The 12,586-nt window shown below is 44.6% G+C and overlaps 1 protein-coding gene across 1 annotated transcript in view; it reads left to right on the top strand.

The window, feature by feature from the left end:
- LOC126184532 (alpha-aminoadipic semialdehyde synthase, mitochondrial) overlaps positions 1-12,586 on the top strand; it is a 207,159-nt gene that overhangs the window by 113,819 nt on the left and 80,754 nt on the right. Inside the window, exons 13-15 of the mRNA XM_049926937.1 lie at positions 1,834-1,946; positions 3,673-3,841; positions 3,920-4,014. Of these exons, the coding sequence (XP_049782894.1) occupies positions 1,834-1,946; positions 3,673-3,841; positions 3,920-4,014 (377 nt within the window). The remainder of the gene's footprint in view (positions 1-1,833; positions 1,947-3,672; positions 3,842-3,919; positions 4,015-12,586) is intronic.

The following is a 12,586-nucleotide window of genomic DNA, read 5'->3' on the forward strand; positions in this document are numbered from 1 at the left end:
ATGTGCTGTTCCAGTCTCTTCTGTACCTAAGGTCAATCACCGTTCCCTTTGGATCCCTACGTAATTCGGTGCTCTCCGATACACACGATCGAACAGCGGAGGAGTGGTACTCAAGCGTGAACTTTAGGTTACAATATCTCCGGATGTAATTAACATTTTACAATGCAAAAAACGGCACTGATTACGTATTTGTTTATATGTTCAGATGTGCTAACAAAACTAACGGGGTTCCATTTTTAAAAAAACGTAGGTTTGTGTTAAAAACATACTTTCGTGCATTTTTTTATGGTTTGTATCAACCAATTACACTAGCCCCTCTCCTCACGTTCGGTCTGTGGAATCGATTGGTCAGTATTTGATGTGGTTTACTAAATATATCCAGCGGTAATGTTAGGTAACTCACCCTGTATATGACAATCAATACCACAAGCTTCAACCAATCTGATGTCGCTCTAACTTATTCCAGGCAAGCCGGAATAGTAAAGAGCAATCTTTCAACTAAAAATTCTCAAGAGATTTTCACATTTCAAGCGAAATATTAAGATACTTTTCTTTTGATATAGATATTGTAGTCACTCATACACATAGTGCAAAACTTTCATATGGCATTTTTTTTACACAGACTAAAGTATGTCATTTTATATTTCTCTTTAACTAAGTTGTTAGAATAGATATTAATAACTATCTACCTTATAAGTGCTAACTTTCTTCTCAAAAATTTTAGAAGAGATAATGTGCTTGAGGATGGTAGATTATATCCGTAAATATAAGATACTCAGTTGACCGAGATTTGGATTACAGATAGGCTGATCTAAATATAGCTATCATCTAATACTTCAGCAACCAAATATTAAACTATTTGAATGACAAAATTTCAGCTAGCTGGATTTTTTGTGATCTGTCTAAGGAATTTGATTTTGCAAATTACAAAATTCTTTTGGAGAAATTTAGAATTACTGCTTTCTGGCAACAATGAGCAAGTAGCTCACTTCATATATAACTGATAGGAAAGAAAGTGTCATGCTAGATGGCTCATGCAGTTTCCATGATGAACCTTCTTCTGAATGTGGCAAAATAACTATCTGTATTTAATATTGGAACCACTTCTCTTACACTGATAGAGCTGAAAGAGTACACATTGCTGATGAAGTAAGCATTATAATCAAGCCCAATCATGGTGCGACAGAAGAAGAAAAAGTAAATGAAATAGTCAACTACTCGGTAGATGGTCCATCACCTATCTTGGAAAAATACAGTTCACTCAGTTCTGTACAAGACAGGACGTCCATGGCAATGGAGCAGAAACAAAAGGAATTATGTATAGGTGGATGTTTCCAGTTCCTCGGTATGCGTATAAACCTTATAGTACAGATCTTCTCAAACTCTTCAGCAACATTTTCTCGATGTTAATACGATATTTATTTAGTGTAAAATTCATAATAAAGCAACGTTAAAACACATCTAAGTGTTTCAAGAGTGACGTCCTTGCGATATGCCTGTTCTTTTCTAAATTATCAATCAGATGTGCTTGAAGCTGCAAACCAACAGTCACAAAATAAAGTCATTCGGACAAAAAGTCCCCGTCTTACCGTAAAATTCGTTCACCAGAGTTTCTTCTTTCTATCAGCACTGTTTCTGACCGCGGCCACTTATTCTCACAATAGCTGGTTTCCAGTACTATGGTTTCTCCAATGTTCACACAAGTGCCAACTAATCTCGTGTAGAAACGCCCGATCAATAGGACATAGTCTTTCCTATTTAACAGTTAAACTTCGAATTTTGTGTGCGTGCACATATCAAGTTTTCAGATACAACGAACACTCCTTTCCACAGGCTTGCCGGCTCCCGAGTGCTCCGACAACCCACTGAGGTACAAGTTTAGCTGGAGCCCTCTCTCAGTCCTAAGGAACGTTATGGGCACAGCGCGGTATACTATGAATGGCAAGGTAAGCCACGAGTGCGATCTTGTTTTAACATTGCTAGAAGAGAAAACTTTATATGAGTGGCAAATTTGCTACACTACTGGCCATTAAAATTGCTACACCATGAAGAAATGCGGATGATAAACGGGTATTCATTGGACAAATATATTGTACTAGAACTGACATGTGATTACATTTTCACGCAATTTGGATGCATGGAACCTGAGAAATCAGTACCCAGAACAACCACCTCTGGCCGTAATAACGGCCTTGATACGCCTGGGCATTGAGTTAAATAGAGCTTGGATGGCGTGTACAGGTACAGCTGCCCATGCAGCTTCAACACGATACCACAGCTCATCAAGAGTAGTGACTGGCGTATCGTGACGAGCCAGTTGCTCGGCCACCATTGACCAGACGTTTTCAATTGGTGAGAGATCTGGAGAATGTGCTGGCCAGGGCAGCACTCCAACATTTTCTGTATCCAGAAAGGCCCGTACAGGACCTGCAACACGCGGTCGTGCATTATCCTGCTGAAATGTAGGGTTTCGCAGGGATCGAATGAAGGGTAGAGCCACGGGTCGTAACTCATCTGAAATGTAACGTCCACTGTTCAAAGTGCCGTCAATGCGAACAAGAGGTGACCGAGGCGTGTAACCAATGGCAACCCATACCATCACGCCGGGTGATACGCCAGTACGGCGATGACGAATACACGCTTCCTACGTGCGTTCATCGCGATGTCGCCAAACACGGATGCGTCCATCGTGATACTGTAAACAGAACCTGGATTCATCTGAAAAAATGACGTTTTGCCATTCGTGCACCCAGGCTCGTCGTTGAGCACACCATCGCAGGCGCTCCTGTCTGTGATGCAGCGTCAATGGTAATCGCAGCCATGGTCTCCGAGCTGATAGTCCATGCTGCTGCAAACGTCATTTAACTGTTCCTGCAGATGGTTGTTGTCTTGCAAACGTCCCCATCTGTTCACTCAGGGATCGAGACGTGGCTGCACGATCCGTTACAGCCACGCGGATGAGATGCCCGTCATCTCTACTGTTAGTGATACGAGGCCGTTGGGATCCAGCACGGCGTTCCGTACTACCCTCCTGAACCCACCGATTCCATATTCTGCTCACAGTCATTGGATCTCGACTAACGCGAGGAGCAATGTCGCGATACGATAAACCGCATTCGCGATAGGCTACAATCCGACCTTTATCAAAGCAGGAAACGTGATGGTACGCATTTCTCATCCTTACACGAGGCATCACAACAACGTCTCACCAGGCGACGCCGTTCAACTGCTGTTTGTGTATGCGAAATCGGTTGGAAACTTTCCTCATGTCAACACGTTGTAGGTGTCGCCACCGGTGCCAACCTTGTTTGAATGCTCTGAAAAACTAATGATTTGCATATCACAGCATCTTCTTCCTGTCGCTTAAAATTCACGTCTGTAGCACGTCATCTTCGTGGTGTAGCAATTTTAATGGCCAGTAGTGTAGTTGCTTCAGTTACAAACACTATTACGACTACACATATTTTGTTGTTTTTCTGATACTTCGTCATCATGAATGGATGTCATTCTCGAAGATAACATCTGTTGCTAGTGAAAGATAGATACCTGAAAATACCAACCACTGACGTTGGCAAAATGTCAGAGAAACAACAAACTCACAGCAGGCTTAACAAACGCTGTTAGGAAGTACGAGAAATTGCGTGAAATTAGCGGTAGTGAGGTGTGTTGCAGGTGGTGGACATCCCGGAGGGCGGCGCGCTGCTGTCCGAGGTGCGCGACCTGGACTTCCTGCCCGGCTTTGCGCTGGAAGGTTTCCCGAACCGCGACTCCACCAAATACGCCGAGCTGTACGACGTGCGAGAAGCGCACACCATGCTCCGCGGCACGCTGCGCTACAGGGGTGCGTCTCCAGTCTACCTTTCCTCTTTAGCACCTGCTGTCCACCACCGGCAAGCTCTAACCCTTGTTTCGCTTTCAGGCTTCTCCGACACCATGCAAGGCATCCTGCTGCTCGGGCTGCTCGACCCCAACCCGCATCCCGTGCTGCACCCTAAAGGTCCTGAGATCACTTGGGTATGTAGCATTTATCATTACACAGCAAAGAAAGCACTAGAAGAAGTGATGAGGCTTCGTTACAAACGGCTGATTTTTGCCGTACATTAAAAATATAATGCCACATTTCAAATGAAACTATTCGATGACTGACCATGCTGACATAGGTAACTACGCTCCTGATACGGTGTTAATAGAAGTGCTTTTCCATCCTCAACGTCCCGCTCCTGGCTGCACTATTTGACGTGAAGCTGCATCATGGGGAGTATTGTAGAGTTGTAGAATTTTAGAACACGTGTTATGTTCGAGTGTAACGACTTTTCTGGAAACTAGAAATCTACTCTGTAGGAATCAGCATGGGTTTCGAAAAAGACGATCGTGTGAAACCCAGCTCGCGCTATTCGTTCACGAGACTCAGAGGGCCATAGACACGGGTTCCCAGGCAGATGCCGTGTTTCTTGACTTCCGCAAGGCGTTTGATACAGTTCCCCACAGTCGTTTAATGAACAAAGTAAGAGCATATGGACTATCATACCAATTGTGTGATTGGATTGAATAGTTCCTAGATAACAGAACGCAGCACGTCATTCTCAATGGAGAGAAGTCTTGCGAAGTAAGAGTGATTTCAGGTGTGCCGCAGGGGCGTGTCGTAGGACCGTTGCTATTCACAATATACATAAACGACCTTGTGGATAACATCGGAAGTTCACTGAGGCTTTTTGCGGATGATGCTGTAGTATATCGAGAGGTTGTAACAATGGAAAATTGTACTGAAATGCAGGATGATCTGCAACGAATTGACGCATGGTGCAGGGAATGGCAATTGAATCTCAATGTAGACAAGTGTAATGTGCTGCGAATACATAGAAATAAATATCCTTTATCATTTAGCTACAATATAGCAGGTCAGCAACTGGAAGCAGTTAATTCCGTAAATTATCTGGGAGTAGGCTTTAGGGGCGATTTAAAATGGAATGATCATATAAAGTTGATCGTCGGTAAAGCAGATGCCAGACTGATATTAATTGGAAGAATCCTAAGGAAATGCAATCCGAAAACAAAGGAAGTAGGTTACAGTACACTTGTTCGCCCACTGCTTGAATACTGCTCACCGGTGTGCGATCCGTACCAGATAGGGTTGATGGAAGAGATAGAGAAGATTCAACGGAGAGCAGCTCGCTTCGTTACAGGATCACTTAGTAATCGCGAAGGCATCACGGAGATGATAGATAAACGCCAGTGGAAGACTCTGGAAGAGAGACGCTCAGTAGCTCGGTACGGGCTTTTATTGAAGTTTCGAGAACATACCTTCACCGAGGAGTCAAGCAGTATATGGCTCCCTCCTATGTATATCTCGCGAAGAGACCATTAGGATAAAATCAGAGAGATTAGAGCCTACACAGAGGCATACCGACAATCTTTCTTTCCACGAATAATACGAGACTGGAATAGAAGGAAGAATCGATAGAGGTGCTCAAGGTACCCTCCGCCACACACCGTCAGGTAGCTTGCGGAGTATGGATGTAGATGTAGATTGTAAGGAGTGGATATTGTGTATAATGTTGTGTATGTTTTGTTAATGGTGAACATGGAAAGAGAGCCAGTGCTAGGGAAGACGCCGTGCTTAGCGTTCCTATTTCAACGATGTTTTACTATCAACAGTGTTTTAAGCCCTCCCTCCGTAAATTAGTGTGGAGAAGTTTGCAAAATACTTGAGGCATTGGGTGGCAATGTGCTGACAAAGAGCTATTCACAAATCTCTTCTCTACTTCTGGGCAGCCGGATTCTGAATATTATTGTTGTTCATGTCAGAACCACAGCTGAAATTTTCTACGTAACTTTTAACAATAATTATACTGGAATAATTAATGATGGCACAAGGATGAACGATAAATAACTATGAATATACACTGCCTGTCAAAATAGTGAAGCATCCAGAAGGGAAAGAGGAAACACAAAAAATCCCACGGGGTCATATGGTATATGACGCTATTTTGGTGATTTCGTAATCGAGTCAGTTTTACCCTGAAGCACCAAAGAAACTGGTATAGGCATGCGTGTTCAAATACAGAGGTATGTAAACAGGCAGAATACAGAGCTGCGGTCTACAACGCCTATACAAGACAACAAGTGTCTGCCGCGGTTGTTAGATCGGTTACTGCTGCTAAAATGGCAGGTTATCAGAATTAAGTGAGTTTGAACGTGATGTTAAAGTCGGCGCACGCGCGATGGGACACAGCATCTCCGAGGTAGCGACGAAGCGGGGAATTCCCCGTACGACCATTTCACGAGTGTACCGTGAATATCACGAATCCCGTAAAACATCAAATCTCCGACGTCGCTGCGGCCGGAAAAGGTTCCTGCAAGATCGGGACCAACGACGACTGAAGAGAATCGTTCAACGTGGTGGAAGTACAACCTTTCGGCAAATGACTGGGCCATCAACAAGTGTCAGCGTGCGAACCATTCAACGAAACATCATCGATATGGGCTTTCGGAGCCGAAGGTCCACTCGTATACCTTTGATGGCTGCACGACACAAAGCTTTACGTCTCGCCTGTGCCCGCCAACACAGACATTGGAATGTTCATGACTGGAAACATGTAGCCTGGTCGGACGAGTCTCGTTTCAAATTATATCGAGCAGATGGACGTGTACGGGTATTGAGAGACTCTCATGAATCCATGGACCCTGACGTCAGCAGGGGACTGTTCAAGCTGGTAGAGGCTCCGTAATGCTGTGGGACGTGTGCAGTTGGAGTGATATGGGACACCTGATACGTCTAGATACGACTCTGGCAAGTGACACGTACGTAAGCACCCTGTCTGATCATCTGCATCCTTTCGTGTCCTTTGTGCATTCCGACGGACGTGGGCAATTCCAGCTGGACAATGCGACACCCCACAAGTCCAGAATTGCTACAGAGTGGCTCCAGGAACATTCTTTGGAGTTTAAAACTTCCACCACCCACCAACGTTCCCAGACATGACCTATAATGAGCATAAAAAGTGGTTCAAATGGCTCTGAGGACTATGCGACTTAACATCTGAGGTCATCAGTCCCCTAGAACTACTTAAACCTAATTACCGTAAAGACATCACACACATCCATGCCCGAGGCAGGATTCGAACCTGCGACCGTAGCAGTCGCGCGGTTCCAGACTGAAGCGCCTAGAACCGCTCGGCCACACCGGCCGGCTATTGAGCATATTTTGGATGCCTTGCAACATGCTGTTGAGATGAAATCTCCACTCCCTCGTGCTCTTACAGATTTATGAACAGCCGTGCAGGATTCATGATGTCAGTTCCCTCCAGCAGTACTTCAGACATTAGTCGAGTCCGTGCCACGTCGTGTTGCGGCACTTTTGCGTGCTCGCAAGGGCCCCACACGATATTAGGTTGATGTACCAGTTTCTTTGGCTCTTCAGTGTATAAGGAAATTGCCAGTACGAGCTCGCTTATTATTATGACGTTGTACCCCTCTGATCTGAATACATATACTGATTCGGTTGGGGAGGCTGTCATAAAGTCGTTGTATACTCTCCAGAGGCAAGCTGGCCCACGACTGTTGTAACTGCATCTTGATATCCCAGGCACTGGCACTGGGACGGAGCTGATGTTCGAACTGGTTCCTAGATCGGGGACAGATCTATGGATCTTGCTGGCCATGGGAGTACCTTGGTATTACCCAGACAGTTCATGGAGACACGTTCCATGTCTGGAATACTATTGTGCTGCTGAAAAATGCCACCACGATAATGTAATGTGAGAGGTAGCATGAAGACGCAGGATGTCCGTGACGTACGGTTGTGCTGTCAGAGTTCTCTCAATCTCTACGGGCTCTTATCTGAAGTAACACCCCATGACTATCTCGTCATGATGTCAGGAGTAACACCGCCGTGCCTCTCAAAACATTGGAGGAACAGAATCTCTGTTCAGGTCACCGCCATATTCGCCGACGATGGTCATCAGAGATACCGCGAAAACCGCCATTCGTCATTTAACACATTGCGACGCGATTCGCCTACAGTTCAGCTTTACGTTCATGGCACGACTCCAAGCGCAGCCACTTGTGTTGTGGTGTTAACGGCAACCTATGCATGCCGCCGTAATTCTTGATCTGGCTCCTGCTGTTCTTCAAATGGTTCAAATGGCTCTGAGCACTATGGGACTTAACGGCTATGGTCATCAGTCCCCTAGAATGAAGAACTACTTAAATCTAACTAACCTAAGGACATCACACAACATCATCACGAGGCAGAGAAAATCCCTGACCCCGCCGGGAATCGAACCCGGGAACCCGGGCGCGGGAAGCGAGAACGCTACCGCACGACCACGAGCTGCGGACTGATGTTTTTCGACCAGTGGTGTGGGGTGATACAGAATTTTGCAGGTAGTCCATTAAATCCATTACTTGTTCTCGGATGGCAGGCTGAAATGTGCCCGGTGCACAATACGACAATCCTCCTTTGTGGTGACCAAACGTCGTCGACCGGAATCTTGACGATAAGTATTCCCTCTCTCACGTTTCCATGCATTCCAGCACTGTCACATTCGAATGCTTCGCAAATACAGATACTGCAGGATTCGACCAGTCGGCCAAATGTGAACCCAGAATGAGATCCGTTTCAAGCTCTGTCAGCTCATGAGCACGCTTTTTCCGACGAGAACGCGTCATCTCCGTGTTCTTCAGTGCTCACTCAACACCTCACTGTTCACACACTCTATGAACCGTACCAGGCCGGGTGATAACACAAAACACGGAAAATACTAGGACACTCCGGTGGCCATTGTATCTGTCACAGATAATTACAACGCTGGTCATATACGTACTGCCGAGCGGTTCTAGGCGCTACAGTCTGGAACAGCGCGACCGCTGCGGCCGCAGGTTCGAATCCTGCCTCGGGCATGGATGTCAGTGATGTCCTTAGGTTAGGTAGGGTTAAGTAGTTCTAAGTTCTAGGAGACTGATGACCTCAGAAGTTAAGTCCCATAGTGCTCAGAGCCATTTGAACCATTTACGTACTCGCCATTGGTGTGTACATGTACAAATTTGCATTCACATCCGACTATTTCTTCTGGGTGCTTCAGCTTTTTGTCAGGCAGTGTATTTCTTTCAAGCCATAGGAGAAAATAATAGAACGGCATATAAAGAATTAATAAGCATAATTGAATTACGTTATAGGAAGGCAAACAAAATAAAGATAAATACGAAATTGTCCTCTACTCAACTAATGCTAACTTCATGAGGTTGCAGTTAGGAGAAACAGAGGTCGTCCGGAACCTGTTGCTAAGTTTCAGTCTCGTTGCACTCCTATGTAGCTGGTGACAGTTCTAATGGTTTCAATCTTGGTCAATCGTGTTTCAGTTACACTCCCTGGTCAGTATATCGGAAGAGGGAACCCGGAATGTAAGAGTACCTTTTCAGTGGAGTTGATTTTAACCACCCTCTTTCGTTAAGATCGATATCCATCTAGCTTCCTCGCATAAACTTGCTCTAGATGTACCCACTGCCTAGCGGACTAACACGGGAAAAATAGATCTGTCCCGAGTGTGTGTGGCTGAGTACGTCACTGAGACTTCGGTACTTTCCTGACCATTCTATTTCTTGCCGATGCTTTAAATTTTGTGTGGATACAGTGGTGCTTAAAACTCAGGATACAGCCCAAAGTTACCATCAAGCTCCTTTGATATATGACGGGAAAGGGATACTGACAGGAAAAGCTTCCAGCATCCCTCCGCCACTAACATTGCCAAATTGAATAATTAAAATGCTCATCGCGTAAAGATACAGCATACAGGTCAGGATTAAGAAGAAAAAATAAAGTATCTCATTTGAAACTACTGTAGTGTTTTTGTTTTGTTGCCGATGAGTGTAGTTTATCTGATTGCTCTATTTGATAAGTTTTTTAAACGTTTTACTTCTCATGTTCTGTAAATTTTAATACTCTGCAACATATATCACATTTATCTTTCTACTGTATTTTATGTTTTTTTGATTTCTGAAGAAGACACAAATCCGAGTTTTCTGGTATTTAGGCTTGAAGTTTCAAAATGTGTTTGATGGGTTGTTTGGAGGAAGAGACCAAACAGCGAGGTCATCGGTCTCATCGGATTAGGGAAGGAGGGGGAAGGAAGTCGGCCGTGCCCTTTCAAAGGAACCATCCCGGCATTTGCCTGGAGCGATTTAGGGAAATCACGGAAAACCTAAATCAGGATGGTCGGACACGGGATTGAACCGTCGTCCTCACGAATGCGAGTCCAGTGTGCTAACCACTGCGCCACCTCGCTCGGCTCAAAATGTGTGTCTTTACGTCAAGTGCTACTGTTTGTCCCATTTAACAGCTGCGATCATAAAGCAGGACAGTGCATGACGAGTCACAACCTAGAAATGACCAACCATTTTATCTCTGGGCCTGCCAATAAAATGAACCTTGTTGCCAACGACAGAAGTTGATCCAACAGCAAGGATTTATTTTTGTTTAACTTGTGGCTTGCGACCGGCATAACGTGTAACGCGTTTCAGAAACTCGACAGGACGTAGAGGACAACATCCATTTGGTTTTTCGTTAAGTTCAAAGAATTTCATTACAGAATTAGACTTACTACAAAATGTTTACAACCATATAAACATATCATCAGTACAATATAGATACTGCAGACAGTGGGTTCATGAATATATGTGGGAAGAACACTTAAGCATAGTAAATTTAATGACAAGGTATCACATAGCTGAAATGGAACAAAAGCATGAAACGTGATGGGTAAAGGCTAAATTTCACTTTTTCCAATCAGCAACAGTTTCTGAACATTGGAAGGATTTCAAGCTACTTATTTATACATACTTGACACATTAATAAATGCAATTATGACTTGTATGCGTTTACAGGCATTCAAATCCCGAAAAGCAATGAAATCTTTGTAGAGTATGTATTTATTTAAATTTGGTAAGCTTCTACAGTAGAGTAAAGCCGTTTGTTATAATTTGCTGGGAGGCCCCAAGGGTTGGTTGAGGTGCCGAGACGGAAAGGTTTTTCTTCTGCCGCGCACAATGCCCTCTTTCCTTGCAGAAATGTGAGTTGTGTCGTATGTGCATTTCTAGAGTATAGGTGAGTGTAATGGATGCATATAGGCTGTAGAGTAAAATGTTATGTTTGCGTCGTATGTCGGTAGATGGGAGAAGCACGTTTGAAATTTAATCCAGATCATCGGCGCCGAGATGATGATCAGTCTCCTCTATTCCCGTAGTCGGCCAACTACTGGCAGTGAAATTTCGTCCACCACCAGGATTCGAACCGGCTTACGTCAGAATCAAGCGGCACTGCACAAGCATGCGTTACCGGTCTCTCTCTCTCTCTCTCTCTCTCTCTCTCTCTCTCTCTCTCTCTCTCTCTCTACTAGACGGATGCTCTGCATACTTCTTTTTGTTTTATGACAGAATTCCAACCTGCAATTTCGGATCCGAAGTCCGGTGCTTTATTCATTTTTTAGGATCGATCTGCTTCAGGCTAGTGGCGACAGGGTGGATAGAGTCGAAACCAGAGGCCTGGCCACGATACATCACCCTTCCCGCCCCTGAACGCCCCCTCCGACTTTATCTTTTTGTTTTTTTCTTCACCTCCTAAATTTGGTATGTAATTTAAATAAAACGTGTTTCTGTTGTAGAGAAGTCATTGCAAACAATTTAATAACGAATTACCTCAACATGAAATAAAATTTAATAATACTTACTTCGCACATCCATCCTCGAGCACATGGGTAAACTAAAAAAATCTAAGAAGAAATAAGAGCATGGAAGTTGCTACAGTTAAACTGCTTAAACAACGACCATCCAGTCGACGGAAATCAATATAATGATGAAAAACAAATCCTGCACGCCATTCCATGCATGCTTCGCATCTGCGGACAGTGCTCATTGCTACCTCGTCGATAAACATTTTGCCTCGTGTCATGGTCCACTTAGGGAGTCGTCCTCTGCCAAGTACTCCCCAACTGTGAGGGGTGTTTACGAAGGCACTGCACACATAATTTGCAAAGAGTTTTTGATAGCGAGGGGTGTGCTCTAAAGTGCCATGATTATCTTGGAGATATTGCCAGTAGTCAAGAACCATCTTCTCATCATTGCGGGATAAGCAGTAAATGGACATGCATTAAACCACGTGAGATGTGTGTGTCTCCGCAGTCGGGAAGTAAGTATCCTCAGGGCATAGCAGGAGCTGCGGTCAATTGTATGAGGTGAGGCACAAAGGTAACAGGCAAGAATCTTCTGTACCAGCATCTATGCGCCAAACGCTGTTCCACAAATTAAATAGTGTTCATCAGTGTTCGGGAGGTGGCACTGTGTGCAGAGTAGAGAATCCGTCAGCCCGATGGCGTGCAACCTGCGTCTCATCGCTTATTAGGGTTGAACATCTGGTATCACGTTGCTCGCACGCATGTAGGGAGCAAGAGCTGTACAACTGCTCTCCATACCGCAGGCCATAATGTAGCCAGGCTTTCAATCTCAGTACATTGCGAGGGATGGATCTCAGCAGCAGATGTCTCTCGCCTTTGGAACTCGAGAGGTGAGATCACGGTGCATGTGACTATATATG

Source organism: Schistocerca cancellata, chromosome 4 (assembly GCF_023864275.1).
Source record: "Schistocerca cancellata isolate TAMUIC-IGC-003103 chromosome 4, iqSchCanc2.1, whole genome shotgun sequence".
Lineage (NCBI taxonomy): Eukaryota > Metazoa > Arthropoda > Insecta > Orthoptera > Acrididae > Schistocerca > Schistocerca cancellata.